The sequence below is a fragment of the Camelus dromedarius genome, chromosome 11 (genome assembly GCF_036321535.1).
Source record: "Camelus dromedarius isolate mCamDro1 chromosome 11, mCamDro1.pat, whole genome shotgun sequence".
Taxonomy (NCBI): domain Eukaryota; kingdom Metazoa; phylum Chordata; class Mammalia; order Artiodactyla; family Camelidae; genus Camelus; species Camelus dromedarius.
The window spans coordinates 54892616-54910929 of NC_087446.1; the positions used below are offsets into that span (position 1 = coordinate 54892616).

An 18314-nucleotide genomic window follows, 5' to 3' on the forward strand; every position below is an offset into this window, starting at 1 on the left:
GGTTAACTGGGAGTTCACTGGTGAAGAGAGTGGGGAGTAGTGGGAGCTGCTCCAGGTGAGCAGATGTTACGTCTTGTCATACTTCCCTTTTCCCATCTGTCAACTCATTCCTCTGAGGCCTTTTTTTTAAAAAAAATATTTATTTATTTGGTGGGGGTGGTAATTAGGCTTATTCATTTATTTTAATGGAGGTACTGGCCATTGAACCCAGGACCTCGTGCATGCTAAGCACACACTCTACCACTGGGGTATACCCTCCCCTCCCTGAGGCCTTTGAACAGAGAAAATCAGGAGCTTGTCACTGGTAACTTGGGTACCCCGATATGATCACTTAGCTGCTGCTTCTACTGGTGGCTGGTTACTTTTTGTTTTTATGGAATATCTAGTAGTCATTTTTGTACACTGAATTCTAATGTGACTTTGGGCAGTTTATTTAATCTCTCTGGGTCTCTATTTTCCTTTTTATAATATAAAAGGAAAGTCATATTTTCTATATCCAGGATGTTATGAGGTTTCATTTATCTTTTTACAATAATGAAAGGCTCCAAACTCCTCTAAGAACAAATAAGAGATTTGATCTTTTAAGCAGAAAGATGCTATTGGCTTATTCTGTTTTCAACACTGCCTGAGAAAGGTCTCTCTCAGGAGCTCCAGTGTGGGATAGGAGAAAGAAATCTGAGCCTAGGATTAGAAAAGATGGATTCAAATTTTGACTCTGTCACTTACCAATCCAGGCCACATTCCTTGTTCTGTGACTCAGTTTCCACTTCTGTCCAGTGGAAATAGTATCCCCCACCTTTCAGAGCAGCAGGTGATGTAAGAGACGTGAATGAGCCTAACAAGGCTTCTGACCCAGAGAAGCCCCCTGAAAATAAATGGCAATTCCCTCCCTTCAGTTCTTTGATCGCCTGAAGCTGTTTGGGATGCCTGCAAAGCACCAGCCGGATTTCATCTACCTTCGGCACGTGCCGCTGCGCAAAGTGCATCTCTTCACCCTCATCCAGCTCACCTGCCTTGTGCTGCTCTGGGTCATCAAGGCATCTCCAGCCGCCATCGTCTTCCCAATGATGGTGAGTTTAAAAAGGTATCAGTAGTTTTTAAAATAGGGATAAAATATATATAGCATAAAACTTACCATCACTGTTTTTAAGTGTACGATTCAGTGGCATTAAGTACATTCATGTTGTTGTTACAACCATTACCACCATCCATCTCCAGAGCTTTCTTCATCTTGCAAAACTGGAATTCTGTGTCCATGAAACAGTACTTCCCCATTTTCCCCTCCCCTCAGCCCCTGGCAACTACCATTCTAATTTCTGTCTCTATGAATTTGACTCCTCTGTGGACTTATGGGAGTGGAATCCCAGTATTTGTCCTTTGGGGACTGACTTACTTCACTTAGCATAATGTCTTCAAGGTTAATCCATGCTGGAGCATGGTGGGTTGTTTTGGATAACAGCCATCCTAATGAGTGTGAGTTGGTATCTCATTGTGGTTTTAATTTGGTTTTGATTTCCCTAATGAAGTTGAGCATCTTTTCATGTGCTTTTTGGCTATTTGTAAATCTTCTTTCAAGAAATGTCTATTCGAGTCCTTTTTCAATTTTAAAATAAAGTGGTTTGTGTTGAATTTTAGGAGTTTTCTTTATATTTCTGGATATTAGTCTTTCATTGATGATGAGTTTTTCTTTTTCGGTTGGTCTTTGGAGGAGCAGCATTATTTTGGGGACCTTGAAGTGTGGATGCATGTGTGTAGTAGTTTACCCTGTTTATTTATTTATTTGATGTTTAGTTGATAACAATGTTGTGTTAGTTTCTGGTGTACAGCATAGTGTTTCAATTATATATGTATAATATATACATATATATATGCTCTTTTTCATATTCTTTTTCATTCTAGGTTATTACAAGATAGTGAATGTAGTGCCATGTTTATTTTTAAGGCTACCAGTCTGCCTGCCTGTCTGTATTTCTTTCTCTCTTTCTCTTTCTTTCATGACTCTGGCATGGTGAGGATTCATCATGTTTGTGATAATTTGCATATTACCTCAAAGCAATATGGTTCCAATTTAGAATTTATTGCAATCAAAAGTGTCTACAGTGGTGGAAATGCACTGTTTTTGGCCACTGGGAGAGATGAAGAGGTTGGTCTAGCACTGATGAGCAACTGGAACCATCATTACCTCTTTAACTAAAGCAAGGGCTTTGGAAAGGAGATTGGGAAAGCTGAACGGGGTGGTGCCACAGGTGACAAGCTGTTTCCAAAAATGAGGATGATGGTGAAATTCTTGCCACCTGACCACATCTCTGTTTCATCTTCTCTTGATGCCTTCCTCTCTCTGGCTCACTCTGTGTCATGAGGATGCTGAAAATTCAGTGGGCTGTTTGGAAGTTAGCCAAAGGGTGGGCCTCAAGAGGAAAAAGGCCACGAGGGTGATGTTTAGATACTTTTGAACTCTCTTACTCAAGGGTGAGGGAACTAGGGGGTTCTTTTCCCCTAATCTCCTAGATCTATACCTTCCTGATGAGTTTCTCGATTTTGTCAGAATACACTTAGGGTTCTGCATTTGGATGTTATGTTCAGGGGCTGAGTGTTTGGTTAAAGAAATAGCAAATTCCTGGCAACTCCTAGAAGGGACATTATCAATTTTGGATTTATTGGGAAAGTGGTCATTGAAATTAAGGAGAAATGTGGTGGAATTTATTGTCTGATTTACCTCATTCCTTGTCCAGTCAGATTTAGCTGTAACACTAGTCAATCCAGGCAGGTCGTTCCGGGTTACTATTGGTTCTCCTTTGGGTGAAATGGCCCTTAAGGGGAAAAAGTGGAGCAGGTGAGATTCCTGGTCATTTCTGTTGAGGAAATTAACTGTCAGGTTTCAGGCAAGTCACTTTCTCTCCCTGGGACTGTTGCCTCATATATAAAATGAGTGTCAAGCCAGGCCAGAGGGCAGAGACAAAAACCACTCAAGGTCCAGAGGATTTCTCTTTTCAGTGAGGGAATTATATTAGTTCAGTTAGGGAATTAATAAGTTGTAGGATTGTTATGATGATAGTTAAATAAAATATTGTCTATAAGACACTTAGTATCTGGTACAAAGAGAGCCTCAATAAAAGGCAACTATTATGATTATTATGAGTTTGATTTTGCTTGAAATGTCCTTCCTATTCTGCTGCAAAAATAAGACTTTGCTTTAACACCAGGAAGGAAATGAGCCCCTTTAATTGACTTTCTTTGTTTTTCTTTAGGTTTTGGCCTTGGTCTTTGTCAGGAAAGTCATGGATCTCTGTTTCTCTAAGCGAGAGCTGAGCTGGTTAGATGATCTCATGCCTGAAAGCAAAAAGAAGAAGTTGGACGATGCCAAAAAGAAGGCCAAGGAGGAAGAGGTCATAGTTCTTGCACCAACTGTACACTCTGGGGCAGCCTCAAATTACAGAACATAGGAAAGGCCACATGAAAAGTCAGCATGTCTGGAGTCCCAAGGGTTATATTTAGGAGCTGGGAGGATTACTCCAAAGATACTCTCAGCCCATGTCTGTCCTTCATTTTCAGACTTGATAACCAGTTGTTTTTCCCTCTGTCTGCACTCTACTCATCAGGTTCACACTTCAAATATGAACATAGAATCTGCTCTTATTATCAGATCTAATAGTTCATGTTCTCCCTGAAGGCCTGATTTGACAAGTATACAAACCCTATTGTTTTCTGAGAGTATTTGTTAGGTACCTAACTGCGGATGGTGCTGTGATTCCCACAGAGAACGTGTGCTGGCCTTTCTGTCCTGCCCCATTTCCCTCAGCACTTGTGGTCTGCCATTCACACAATGGACCCTCAGTCAGTGGCCCTACATGCAAAGAATGGGTGTGTGGCAAAATGAAAATACCAGATTGAGAAATGAGTGAGCCTGAAAGTGTTTCCAGATACAGTTAGTGCCTGAAACAGTGTCCTTTGAAATTCATTTTAAAGGGTTTTTTCCCTAAAATCTTGAGCTTTAAAAATCTTGTATTTTTTCTAGCTTTATTGAGACATAATTGACATACATTGTGTAAGTTTAAGGTGTACCACACAATGATTTGATACATGTATATACTGTGAAATGATTACCACAGTAGGGTTAGTTAACACATCTGTCACCTCACACGTAGTCACATTTGTGTGTATATGTGGTTGGAACTTTAAATATCTAATCTCTTAGTGACTTTCAAATATCCAGTACAGTATTGTTAACCGTGGTCACCATGCTGTGCCTTCCATCCCCAGTACTCATTCATCTTGTTGACCACCTTCACCCATGCACACCCCCTACCCCTGGCAACCACCACCCTGTTCTCTGTGACTATGAGTTCAGTTGTTTTAGATTCCATATGTAAGTGAGATTATACAGTGTTTGTCTTTCTCCATCTGACTTTTTTCACTTAGCATAACGCCCTCAGGTTTCATTCGTGTTGTTGCAAATGTCAAGATTTTCTTCTTTTTTATGGCTAAATAATATTCCAGCGTGTGTGTGTAATTTATTATGGAACATTTCAAACATATGCAAAGGTAGAAGGAACAGTCAGTATTCACACTTCCCCAATTGCCTTTTTATTATTTTTAACCATCTGTTTGAATCAGGATCTAAATAAGTTCCATATATTGCAATTGGTCAATATGCTTCTCAAATCTATTTAGGGGTTCCCCTTCTGTCTTTTTTTCTTTTTGTTGGAGTAACTGGGTCTTTGACTTAGAGGGTTTCCTGCTATTTAGATTTTACTAAATATGTCCCTTTGTATCATTGAAAATGTTCTTCTGTCCTCTATATTTCCAGTAAATCGGTAGTTGTATCTAGTTTATTCAGATTTGGATTCTTTTTAAAAAATATTATCCCATAGGTACAGATATTGGATTGTCTCTTTTTTGTGTTTGCTGAGTCAAATCTATAAAAGAAAATAATTACACTCTCATAATAAACGTGAGAGAAAATCAGGTAGAAATTATGGTGATTGAAAAATGGGCTGGTGTAGACTATTGGTTTCACTTGGTTCAAGATAAAATAATGTCTCCTTTTCTTCCAGGAGGCTGAGAAAATGTTAGAAATTGGGGGAGACAAGTTCCCCTTAGAGAGCAGGAAGTTACTAAGTAGTCCTGGAAAGAACAACAGTTTCAGGTAAAACTCCCGAAACACTAAGATGTTGACTGTTTTGGTTATTCTGTTAGCGCTCTGGCTTCATGCGGTGCAGGGGGTGGTGGTACAAACGCAGCTGCTGGTGCAAAGAGCTGAACATTCAGCCTCCCGATTCCAGCCTGTGGAAACACCTCTTCCTTTCCTGGTTTGCTGAGGGCCTGCTGTGCGCCAGGCACTGTCCCAGGTGCTGGGAGTCAGGGAGGACGGAGGCAAGGGAGCCCGTGTACCCAGCGCTGTCTCCGTGCTACAGGGTTTACCGCGTGCTCTCATTTAACCTGCACAACAACTCTGTGATAGAAGTCTTATAATCCACTCCTGTACAGTGAGGAAACTGGGGCTCGGAGGGTTTTAGGTAATTTGCCCAAGGTCTCAGTGTTTCTGAGTAGAAAGTTTAAGGTTCAAACCCTAGTCTTTATATTTCTCAAACCAGTGCTCCCTCTGCCTTTCTCTGCCACCTTCCAAGATGAACAGGATGATATAGTCCTTGTTTCTCAGCCTGGTGGGCATGAAATTACCATGCTTATGTCAGCCTTCCATGCTGGGCAGAGACAGCCCCTTCCAGCTTGGCTCAAGGCGCCTACAGTCCCAGGAGCCAAGGGGGAACTGAACTGGTTTTCCCCAGATTCCTTACTTCTGCCAGTGATCTTAGCCCTTTGGTCAGTTAAACCTGTTGCTCACCCCAAATCACAGGAAGCTAAATTGGTCCACTTGTGGTCTCATTCCGGCCTTTTGTTTCCACTTTGGAAGAGGAACACGTAAGCTGAAAGAAGCCCAGAGGTGGGGAGGGGTCAAAAGAGGAAGAGAGAGGGGATCTGGGTCACCTTGATCCTGGGTAATTTACTGCTGAATTATTGAATTGATTGTGGTTTATCCTGAGGGGGAGATGAGGAAAGTCTTTTCTTTGGTATTTGTTTGTTTATGACAGCTAAAATATTACATATTTAAAGTGTGCAACATTATATATGTAAGTAATTATTACAGTTAAACTAATAACATATCCATCACCTGCTATACTTACCATTCTTTTTTATGTATAGTGAGAATACTTGAGATCACTTTCTTAACAGATTTCAAGTGTACAATACATTACTATTAACTATAGTCACCATGCTGTACATTAAGTCTTCAAAACTTATAACTGAAAGCTTGTACCCTTTGATCAATATCTCTGCTTTCCCCCCAGCCACATTCTACTTTCTGTTACTATGAGTTTAACTTTTTTGAAACTGACCCCAAAGAAATGGAATCTTTAGTCCTTAATAAACTTTCCACATGTTGTTATGGAAGGAGCCATAAGCTTTGCCTTCTCTGGCGGCAAAGCAGGGGCAATGTTCCTTCTCTAGCAGATGCCGCCTCCTCTCTTGGCCTTGTAAAAGGAAAACAGTCTGGCATGTCGGAAACTCCAGAGTACTTGGGCTCGAGGAGACCAAGGATCAGATTCAAGGTCTCGATTCTCCACTTACTGACGTTTGACCTTGGACGAGCTCTTAACCCTACAAGCTTTGGTTTCTATACCTTCAAAATAAGGATGTTAATAATCTCTGGTGCTGTGATATTAAGATAATATATTGTAACAGTCCTCTGTAAACTACAAGTGGAAAAGATTTGGTCACCTAATTGAGAAAATGAACAAAGAGGGCTTAGCACTGTGCCTGGCGCACAGCGAGTGCTCCGTAAGTTGTAGCTCCTGATGCTCCACTGCTGGCATCATAGCGCTACTACCAGCATCCTCACAGGGGCCCTTCAAAGGAGAACAGAGTCATGGGTCTGGGTTGGCTGCTACCCACACCCCAGCCTGGGCTTCGGCACTACCTCGCGGACCCTCTTACCTCTCAGCATCCCAACCATCTGGTTCCTGGTGCTCCTGAGAGCTGAGAGACAAGCTCCCTCAGACCTCGTCTTTTCCCTTCTGGTGGGTGGTTCTCATTATAGACTGAGATGTGTATCATATTTGTTTGTCTGACATTTACTGTCCTAAGCCTTGATTTCAGATGTGACCCCTCTGAGATTAATATATCTGATGAAATGCCTAAAACCACGGTCTGGAAAGCTCTCAGTATGAATTCGGGAAACACAAAGGAAAAGAGGTAAAGAGAATTATAATTGCTGGTATTTATTTATTTATAGCTTTTAAAAATAGCAATCATGTTGAAAGTAAAAGATATTTTAGTTGTAAAATTGAATATGTTTATTAAATACCACATTTAGGACTGCTGCTAACCCCACAAGAATAGCTCTAAGCCTCAGAAAAGTAAAAATGTTTTCTAACTATTTGAGCAGATACAGTGTTTTGAGCTGCACATTTACACAGGCCCAAAGTCAGGATGGAATTATTTAGGGATGTAAATTTGCTTTATCTATTTTGTTCCTGTAATCCTCTCTCTAGTTCCCATTTCAAAATCTGTAGAGCATCTCTCTGGTTGCTGCAACCACACAAACTGGAAAATCCTTAGAATATTCAGATGTTATTAATAATACTGATACAGACTTTAACCTCTTTAACTTGTTCCATAATGGGAATTGTTATCAAGTAAAGATTTTGAAATATTAAATTGTAACTGTTTTCTTATTTTGGAAATTAAATTTTGAATATCATTTGTCAGTCACATAGATCAATTTTAATCTGGTTAATGAAGAAAATGGAAATACTTGAGACATTTTTGCCTGCACTGAGGTAGGCTATGCACCCAAATTACATGAAAATTTTGGTCCAAACACAAAGTCATCAGATAACTGAAGGCAAAATCTTAGGTCTTATTAAAAGCAACTTTTCTAGTTTAAAATAAAAGAGCAGTAGGCTAGGTTGGGAGACCTGGCCTAGTTATTAATTCCATGTGTAACCTGGCAGACCACTGTTTCTGGCACTCAGTTTATTCAGCTGTGAAATGGGAGTAATAATTACTAACCACCTCACTCATAAGGCTGCTCTGAGGAGAAGCTGATGTGTTTCAAAAAGTCACAGCCACCAGTGGGTAGTAGTGGTGGGTTATTTCTTCATCGAATGGGTTAAAATAAATCTGTGCTGAGTGTGAGTGAAATATAGAATCTTGTTGCCTTCAGAGGAAAATCCAGGCAGCTGTTGAAATGTATAACGCACATGGTTATTTTTAGTTGAGAACTAGTTTACTTGTAAATGAACTTAAAATATAGCCAGATCCAAATTGTGGTGACATCTTCAAAGAATTGTGTTAAAAAGCAGGAATGAATCATGTGTTCCCTGTTTGTCTAATTGTAACACTTTTATTCAGTCTCTTCAACTAAAAGTCTTTGCTGGGATGGAGGATTTGGGCCATGAGGTGCCTCAGGGAAGTTCTGGTTACAGAGAAGATGGCGAGTCCCGCAGAGAAGAAGTGCGCCTAAGTCTGGCCCTGTCCTTGGTCCTGTCCGAGCCATGCCGAGCATTCAGTTGTTCGTGGTGTGCCTCGGGGGCCTCGCCTGGAGTGAGCGTGGAAGCAGAAGACCACTCCCATTGGTACTTCTCCTCTTCCTCCTCTTTCTCTTCAGAGCTGCCATCATTGAAGACCTAGCTTCCCATTTTCCAGACATTTTCTCTGAAACCCTCTGCTGGCCTGCTGAGCCATATATATCCATTCCGCCACTGAGGATTTCTTCAATGAGCTTCCACTTCCTAAAGGACGGAGTGGGGGAGTGGGAAGAGAACAGAGAGTAAAGGAGAGCCTCTCCAGCCCCATAGTGACTGCAGGCTCCCGGGCAGCCCTGGGCCTGGGTTTGGCTGCTTGCTCTGGGGGATGCTGGTCAGCCCCAGAGGCTGTCAGGAGGGTCTGCTCTTAGGTGGGTCAGCACCCTGGGCACTGGCAGTGCCCACCTACATAGCCAGAAGATGCTTCTGATCCGGGTATATCTTCTTCACTCCTTAGCAGCAGCCTGCACAACTCAGCGAGCACCTTGGATGATGAAAGGGCCAAGGGCGACATTGGAGTTGCTTAGCTTGGACAGGAAAAGGCTCCAGGGAAAATCAATAATGATGAGTGAGGATGAGCAGCTCCTCTTGGTTTCACTGATAGAGTAAGAGAACACATCTGAATTGCTACAGAAGGAATTAGTTTAGACACCAGGAAGGACTTCCTACATAGCCTGAAGACTTGTCATAGTGTCTGCTTTCTAGTTACCTGGGAAAGGTTTGATGCTAGCTGTTGGTGAGTAGAAAGGGATGTAAGGTGTTTTTATTGGCCATGTTGTGGAAACACCATGTCTGGCTGCTGTCTCTAGAGGACACATTCTGATTCCATTCCTGGAGAGACCCAAGTGCTTACGTAATGTCTCCTTAGCTGCCTTAGTAGCAAAGCATCATCAACTCAACGGCCCAAACCACCTTCACCATCATGGATTTTCTTGTTGACAAATGCCCTGACTTTCAGGTGTAAAGAGCCACACTGGGAGATGAACTTTAAGTGGTGAAATTAGTTTTGGTATTTAGTTTAAAACTATATTTATAGTTTCTGTCTTCTCTTCTCTGTTGCAATAAATACCAAGGGTTTGGGCTCCATCATGTATAGACTTTCCCTTCCTTTGTACACAGAATGTGATTAACAAGTGTGTCCGTACCCAGGGAATCTGATCATATCAGTTTCTATCCCAGAAAATATTTGTACAGTGTGACCATCCCCTGGTGTGCTCCCCATTCATAGGTGAGGAGTTGGCTACATAACATTATTGATTTTGCATTCCTGAGACTCTGAAAATATATTAGTGTATTCTAGCCTCACTCTAAGAATCTTTGATATTGAAGGAATCCTGCATTTCTTTCATATTTCCCTATCTCTTAAAGCCACAATTATTTTAGTTTACAGATGATTTTCAAAATATTTAACAACTAGTACTGGATGGACACCAACCACTCAGAACAGATACCTGCTGTAAACAAGCAGTACGTATGGCACCAGTGCCTACTGGCTGAACGTCACTCTGCTTTCAAATATTAAAATGATACCCCTTTGGATTGTGGGTATGGTTCCTGCTTGTCTGATTTCCACTCACAAGGCGGTTTTAGGGACAGCCTCTTCTTCCGTTCACATGGTGCAGACAGGAACAGGCATGCTTCTTGAACTATATGGGCATTAAAATCTTTGTGAGCCAAAGCTTCACATTTTATCACTTTAGGATAAATGTAATCATTGTACCCATTTACCTACCTAATTTAGAAAAATCAAAAGGCAGCCTGTCAATGGGAAAAGCTTTCTTGCCGACTCCTCCGGCCCTCTGTGGCTGCTTCCTTCAGCTTACCTCCTTTTTCATCTTCTCTGTTCCCTGAGAACATCCCCCCATCCTTCCACCGTCTTGCCCCTCGCACCTCTCCCTGCCACCTCAGTGTAGGGAGGGTGGCGACTGCTTCACCTGTTCCCCTAGCCTCAGCATGGCTGTGAGAAATGTAACAGGGAAGAATCCATCATTCTGCAAATCTAGGTGACAGCGTCACTCAGAAACATCTCTCTTCTGATGCACTGACGTCTTGTGATGCCCTGTGCTGCCAGCTTCTTGAGCGTGGGGAGCCTGTCTTTGTTAATCCTGTGGAGTGCACTTCCCAAGCCAAACCCTCCCAGGTTACTGCGCCTGAGGAATGTTAGCTACTTTGGAAGGCTCTGCCAGGCTTCTTTAGGCTCTTAGGTTTTCCTCAAACAATAGCTCACCTCCTTTGTGCTGCATCTCGGTGGTAGGAATCATTCCCCATTCTTCCTCTTTTGTCTTTCCCAAGTCCCACCCAACACTCAACCCCAGTCCTAGCTGCTTCCCTGCTCAGGTCTGTGGCTGGTGACTATCGGTGGCTGAATCAAGCTAGGTGGCATTTAGGGTATGAAACTGGGAGTTGTGGTGACACAGCAGCCACGTGTGTGAATGTGTGTACGTGTGATTGTGTGTTTACTGAGATCTCAGGAGATTTCATTTTATTAAACAGCCTTGTGCACCTAAGCTGTGGGGACATCAAAAGAATATGATCCATCTCCCATCTAGGGCTTCCCTTCTCTATTCTGATGGAATAGCTTGAGGGCAAATACAGGTAGATTAGTTTTAGGGAAAAGTATATAAGCTCAACATTAAGGAGAAACTGGTTTGGGGTAGAAAGCAAGGCGTGTAGTTAGGTAATTTCCGGGCACAGGCTCGCTTGGTCCAGAGAAGTAGTCTACCTCTTGTGACAAGGGGAGATTTCAGGAGTAGTTTGAGCATTGGCAGGCCAATACCCTGGTAGGCTGGTAGTGTAGAGGTAGGAAGGGAGGGAGACCAGGGATTTAAGACAGTCATGGTGAGTTGAATCTTGGGTCAAAGGGAAGAGCTGTCATTGCTAAGCTGGCGGGTTACTTCCTAGCCCATGACTTAGGGAAGGGTTAGTCTAGAGAGAAGGTGAAGATGAGCAAATAAACGTTGTGAAATTGCCAAATATGTGTGGTTGCGTAAAGTGCAGGCTAGCCCTTTGTAGCTATATATGATTTCAAACTGCTGGTGATGGGGTTATCAGGAGCTCTGGTCTTTCCTGCACTCAGCTCCTATTCCCATCTCCTTGTTCACAGAACTTTGCCTTTGGGGTAGAGAGGTAGGGAACCATATATTTTCAAAAGATGTTATAAGTAGTTGCTATCTCTAGTTCTCTGGGGTGTGACTGGCTTTTAAATTAGTCATAAATGTTTGATAAAAATCTGATTTATGCTAAGTCTTAGGTTGACATCTCAGGCTGTGACAACTGTGACCTTCAAGAGGTCTGTGCTTTGGGGAATCTGTGGTTTCTGGTCATGCAAAAAAGACAGTTCCCAGTTCTACTTTATCTCCTACATACTCAATGTTCTAGACGTTCCTCTTAGTAGAGGAATCAGTAATTCTCCCTGTATCTTCTCTGTCAATTTCAGTGTCCATGTTCAGAGTCTCTGCATTTTCCTGAAGTGTAGGAGAAGGCTTGCCCCCAGGGCCCCCGGCTTTCACCTTAACTAGCATCAGAAATACTATCCTGTATGTTCTCTATGCTACTTCATCAGCTTCTCGAAATGTCTTCATTTGCAGGAGAATTAGCACCTCCTCCAAGGACTCTTAAGCAATCTTCGCTAGTACATTCCTACATTTTCCTCTGACTTCTCAGGTTCCCAAGCCCATCCTGGCAGGACATTCAACACACATTGGATGTTCTCAGCCTTCTTGACTTTCTTTTAGTTGTACCTGTCAGGACCCCTCTGTAAGGCAGAAATCCTTCCTGCCGGCCCTGACTGGCCAAATGCCACATCATCTGAGTTCTGCCCCCTTTTACTGACTCAGCTTTTCCAAACCTCTCTCCCCTCCTTTCTACCTTTTCCTCCATCTTTCAAGTTCTCCTTGGAGGGAAGAAGTTCTTGGTCAGAGGTCCTAATAACCACCACCAGTTGGGGGTGGCGAGAGAGGTGGGGAGGCTGGACAGTTCTGTGGGCTTTTCCAAAAGGGGACTTCATGGTTATTGGCCTTATTTAGGATGAGGGATTAAGGAGTCTCAAGGCCTCGGGCTCATCCATATTTCAGTGTAAACAGGAAAAAAAAAAAAACCAAAAACAAAAACTAAAACTAAACCTCCAAAACCCAAATAGAAGGGTTTTTTCTACCAGATGCATTCTTTATGATTCTTGGTTCCCTTGGGGTCTTACATTAATTTCAGAGAATGGATAGTTGGCTCCATTCACATTTCTTTTCCAGAAAGGAGGCTAATTTTCATAACCAAAGGAGGTGTGAACTTACTATATCATTGCTTGAAGCTTGAAAAGAGGAAAGGAGTGTTACATGAATCTTCTCAATAGGAAAATTCAGAAAGTGGAATGATTTACCCGCAGGCATAATTCTTTTAGGAGATTCTGTGCTCAAAGGAAGTGGAAGAGTTTCTGATCCTTCTGAAAAGAAACGGAAGAGCATTTTCTTAAACCTAACCCACTTTCAGCACTGGAGAATACAGAATTTTGCTTCTAGCTGATGGTATTAATATTTCTGAGAGACAGAGCGCGCCCACCCACAGCCCCTTTTGGAGCCCAGCAGAAATCAGCAGAGCTTGGGTTCTCTTAGCAGGTTTGCAGTTGACTCCAACATACAGGTTTCTCACACGTGCAATAACGTTGGAAACAGAAGTTCCAAACTGAATGTGCAATTACTCCTTTTGCAAAAGAGGCCAAAATCCTCCTCCCAACTCCTCTCTCCCATATTTACTCCTCCAAGATGATAAGCCTCCCTCTCGTTTATCTGTGTCTGTCTGTCCGATTGGTTTGATACGGCTGCCCTCTGAAGCAAATGGTGTCAGGTGGAGAGCGGAGCAACCTTCCCACGGAAGGGGACAGCTTGAGGTGCTGGTACATTTCCCTCGTTTTCTATGTTCTTCTTTCTAGTAGGTCTCATGTAGAGATAGAGATATTTTTGTTTTAGAGATTCCAAAGTATATATTTTTAGTGTAAGAAATGTACCCTCTCCACACTCCACCGTGTAAATAGAACCGAGAACAGATGTGTCGTTGTGATAGTCCCCTAGTGATCTGCGGTAGGAATAGGACCCCCTCCCTCACCGCCAAGTCTCACAGTCTGCGTCTGGGAACCAGGCAAGGTGGCGGTGTCACCTCTGCCTGCCCAGACCTTGCTGTGCTCAATGGGTGAAAAATAAAATCTGTGTAACTGTTCATACCTGTGGTGTTCTTTAAGCTCGAAACACGGCGCTAAGCCAAGGTGACTATCTTCCAAACTTGAGAAGGTGAGTTATGAAGATGGGGAGAGAGGAGTGTGGGGTCTGCTGAGCGTGTCTGAAGAGGAGCATGTGCACGTCCTTGGTGCAGACCCTGCACAGTCCCTGGGCAGAGCCACGGAAGCAGGCTGGAGGGCCCTTTCTTTGGGGACTGCTTAGACTGTTTGGGTGGGGGCACATGATAACATGAAAAGAAAGCCCCTTTTGAAGATATAACAAGGCTGATGAGACCAATTGCTAGTATTTAAGGACTCTCCACTGCCTAGAAATCCAGATTTTAAAAATTGGCTGTCACTCCCGATTTTTTTAGTTTTGGGGGAGGTGGGGGGTGCTCCATTTCTCTTCCTCTTAAATGCAGTTGTTGCAAGAATGGAGAAGAGGGGAGCAATGGAGGAAGAGTAGAGAGGCGAGTGAGGGGGTGAAAGGCAAGGGCAGGGGGAAAGCCAATCAGCAAGCTTTGTGGAGTGACTTAAAGGGCATCAGCTAGGAGCATCCTGAGCACAGCACAGTGTGAGTGTTCTATTAAGAAGAGCCAGGACACATGGGCTATGGATATGGAATGAACTAGCTCTGAGGCCTTTTGCTATCTTTTGGCTATAGACACATTATGTCATTTTGTCTCACAGAGAGACATGCTTATATCGCATTGAGTACTGGGTGGTGTATGGAAATGTTCCTGTGCAGGGAATGGAGGCAGTTTTCATCCTGTAAGTAATGAAAAGTGCTTAGGACAGTACATGGCACAAAGTAAGTAACAAGAAATCTGGAGATGGGTGGTTCCTGGGCTAATGGAAGCCACTACATCAGAGCTCTGGTCAGATTCTCTGCAGTTCGTTTGGTTTTCCCCCTCATAGTCACAAGATGGCTGCAGAAGCTCCAGGGATCATGTCAATCAGCAGAACTCCCAAATGCAAGCGAGGGTGAGGGGGCATTTCTCTCACTTCTCCCTCTTTCTCTTAAAGGGGATAACCTCTCCCAGAAGGTACCCCCCACCTCACATGTCATTGTCAGAACTGGGTCATATACCCCTCTCTAAGATGGCAGGATGGGATGGGATTACCTTGTTTGGCTTGGATCAATTGAGCTTCATCCTCCAGAGTTGGGCCTATTATCCTTGACCACATTGCTGCTCTAATACTTGTACGAAATTAGGATTCTGTTAGCAAGGAATTCTGTTACCAATGCAGGAGCTGTAAGCCATTAAATATCCAAAAGTGTTTGCCAGAAGGACCCAGGAAAGCCTGAAGCAGGTAAGGCTGGCCCCTCCCTGCGTACCCTCTGTGCCTCCTCTGGGAGCAGGTCAGCCCCTCTCCTGCCCTTCCGGTCCTTGGGCTTGCAGCTGGGTGGGGGAGTGGACCCCTGGGGTCAAGGGAAAAGAGGTCACGGTCATTGTAACCTTTGTGTGGTTTATAGGTATAACTTGGGAAGGAAGAGGCCTTGCTGGGGCTTCCTGGCCTCAGCCATGCTCTCCAGCTCAGTTTCACCTGAGCCTTCCATTTAGGGCTGTAGGGTGCTAGCCCAGTGGAGGACCATCAATGCCTCCCTCAGCCGTGGATGTTTGGGATACATTCCCTGGGTGCAGAGGGGAGAAGTGATGAGCATAGGGCATTCCCAAGCCCCTAAAGGGTAATGGCCATTTCTCTCTTATTACCATAGTGCCCAAAGCCCCTCCCCACACCCAGAAATTATACTATCACCTGCTTTCCCTAATAGACACAGTGAGTACAGAGAAGACACAGACCCTGACAACTCAAGCAAAATAGCAGTAAGTTTTCTAGTAACTTTGAGCTGTGATTCTAGCTCTAATTTTGAGTGGTAAGAGGCTCCACGTCCTCTTTAACAGTTCTGTCATCACTATCATCACCATCACAGGCTTTTCTTGGGCATTTCATAATCTCCCATGCAGGTCTGATGCGCTCACTGGAGAATCACTGGCAATAGTAACCAACATCTGTTAAGTGTGAGTGACGTGCCTGGCTAAGCACATCACACATATGTTACCTGACCCTCACAGGACATGGAATGGGTACTAATGAGGACAACTGAAGCTCACACAGATTACATTGCTGAAGTTCACACAGCTGGAAGAGCAGAGACTTGAGTGAGCCCATGTCTGTGCGTTTGGAATCTGTGCCCTCAGCTGCCACTCTTTACTGGCTGCATTAGGTTCCCGCCTCGGGTCTGTGTCTAAACACGTGCCCTTGAAGACCCAAACAAACATTCTCTAATGAAAACATACAAATGGCCAATAGGCACATGAGAAAATGCTCAATATCACTATTAGAGAAATGCATATCAAAACTACAATGAGGCATCGACCTCACGCTGGTCAGAATGGCCATCATTCAAAAGTCCACAAACTATACAAGCTGGAGAGGGTGTGGAGAGAGGGAGCCCTCCTCCACTGCTGGTGGGAATGTAGTTTGGTGAAGCCATTATGGAAAACAGTATGGAGATTCCTTAAGAAACTAAAAATAGACGTACCCTATGATCCAGCAATCCCACTCCTGGGCATATATCCCGAAAAAACTCTTATTTCGAAAAGGTACATGCCACCTCATGTTCATAGCAGCACTATTTACAATAACCAAGACATGAAAGCAACCTAAATGTTCATCTACAGATGACTGGATAAAGAAGTTGTGGTGTATTTATACAATGGAATACTACTCAGCCATAGAAAAAAATAAAATAATGCCATTTGAAGCAATATGGATAGAACTGGAGATCATCATTCTAAGTGAAGTAAGCCAGAAGGAGGAAGAAAAATACTGTATCACTTATATGTGGAGTCTAAAGAAATGACACAAATGAACTTATTTACAATACAGAAACAGACATAGAAAACAAACATGGTTATCAGGGTAGAAAAGAGAGGGGCTTGAGGGATAAATTGGGAGTTCAGGATTTGCAGATACTACTGTATATAAAAGAGATAAAAAAGATCCAACTGTAGGGCACAGGGAACTATATTCAACATCTTATGATAGCCTGTAATGAAAAAGAATCTGAAAAGGAATATATATATGTATAACTGAATCACTATGCTGTACACTGGAAATGAACACATTATAAACTGACTACTTCAGTAAATAAAACACACACCCTGGTGTATACAGAAAAGGGACAGACTGAGAAACTCATTATAGAAATGTGCAATTAGAGAACATACCAGTTACATGACTCGTAAACAGCAGGCAAAGTTGAGAAAACAAACAAAAATTCAGTGTTCCAGAAAGAGTGCCTATGATATGGCAGGTATGCAATGTTTTTTTTTTTTAAACTAAATGGCCAAGGAAAGTGCTCACTTCTCCTGAGCAATCCTGGAAACGTTTTTAGGATGCATTGTTAAGATGTGAAGAACTCAAACACTGATCAAATATTTGGGGAACCTGGGTAAATAGTTGTTGATGGCCTAATTGTTTCATCATAATCCACTGCACCCCTCTCCCTGCCTTTGGCTCAAGGGAACGGTGGTTTCACCGTACCTGACAGTGGTCAGACCACACAGAGAAGTGTATCCACTGTGTCCTCTTCAGAGGCTGTTGGGAAAACAGACAAGGAGGAACATTAGAAGAAAATGGAGGACAGAATCCTCACTCTGATCCTGAGAGCTGGGTTTATCTCATCTTTGTCCTCAAAATTCACATGTTAAATGTCTACCTATGAAGGTGGGTGGTAAATGAAAGTTCTCAGAGGACCTACAGTGAGACCCCTATCAAAAATAAGACAGCATAGGCAAAGCACAGTGGTGAGGACTGTGGGTTCTGTGAAATGTGGGAGGAGAGCCTTTCAGAGCCTCAGGTGGTCAGGGAGACCTCCAGGGATCACACAGGATTGGAGGCGAGAAAGAAGAGGGTGTATAGATCAGGCCCCAGAGGCAAGAGTGCTAACAGAAGGTTCTGATGACAGTGAATTTGACTGGTTTGCCTGCAGTTAAGGGTTTTGTGTAAGAAAGCAAGTGTATATAAAATTGGAAACAGGAAAGAAGACTTGGAATGCCAGGTTAAAGAGAACTTCCCTATACGTTCCAAGCCATTATCACAAGGGAGATGTATGCTGGCTGATGTTTGGGGCAAATTCATCTTGTGGCAGTTGAGGAAGACTAAGAAGAGGAGAAAACAGTGTGGGTGGGCCCGGCATGAGATGGTGAGGCTCTGGAGCAGGGTGGCATCAGTGGTGATGGAGAGGAAGGGCAGATGAGGGAGACGGACTGAAGGAAAAAAGTGGCCGGATGTGGGGGAAACACAGGCGGAGTGGACATCACTCCAATGTCACAGGGAAAAGCTTTCATGCAGAATAAAGAGTAAACTCATTTGACAGAGCTCCAGAGGACATAACCAGGGCCAGCCGCTCTTCTAAGGAGGCAGATTTGGGCTCCAGGTTAGGAATCCAGAGCTAAAGCTGATCAAGAATGGAATCAGCTGCCCCAGGAGCCAGTGAGTGCCCAGCTCGCAGGGGC

At 43.3% G+C, this 18314-nt stretch overlaps 1 protein-coding gene across 3 annotated transcripts in view; it reads left to right on the plus strand.

Annotated features, from left to right (window-relative positions):
- SLC4A8 (solute carrier family 4 member 8) overlaps positions 1–13790 on the plus strand; it is a 68829-nt gene extending 55039 nt beyond the window's left edge. For all 3 annotated transcript variants that reach the window (XM_031462537.2, XM_064490987.1, XM_010974272.3), the window contains 5 exons: positions 897–1070; positions 3249–3386; positions 5055–5146; positions 7156–7251; positions 8413–13790. In XM_031462537.2, the coding sequence (XP_031318397.1) occupies positions 897–1070; positions 3249–3386; positions 5055–5146; positions 7156–7251; positions 8413–8425 (513 nt within the window). In that variant the 3' untranslated portion in view covers positions 8426–13790. The remainder of the gene's footprint in view (positions 1–896; positions 1071–3248; positions 3387–5054; positions 5147–7155; positions 7252–8412) is intronic.
- Positions 13791–18314: the final 4524 nt, after the last annotated feature.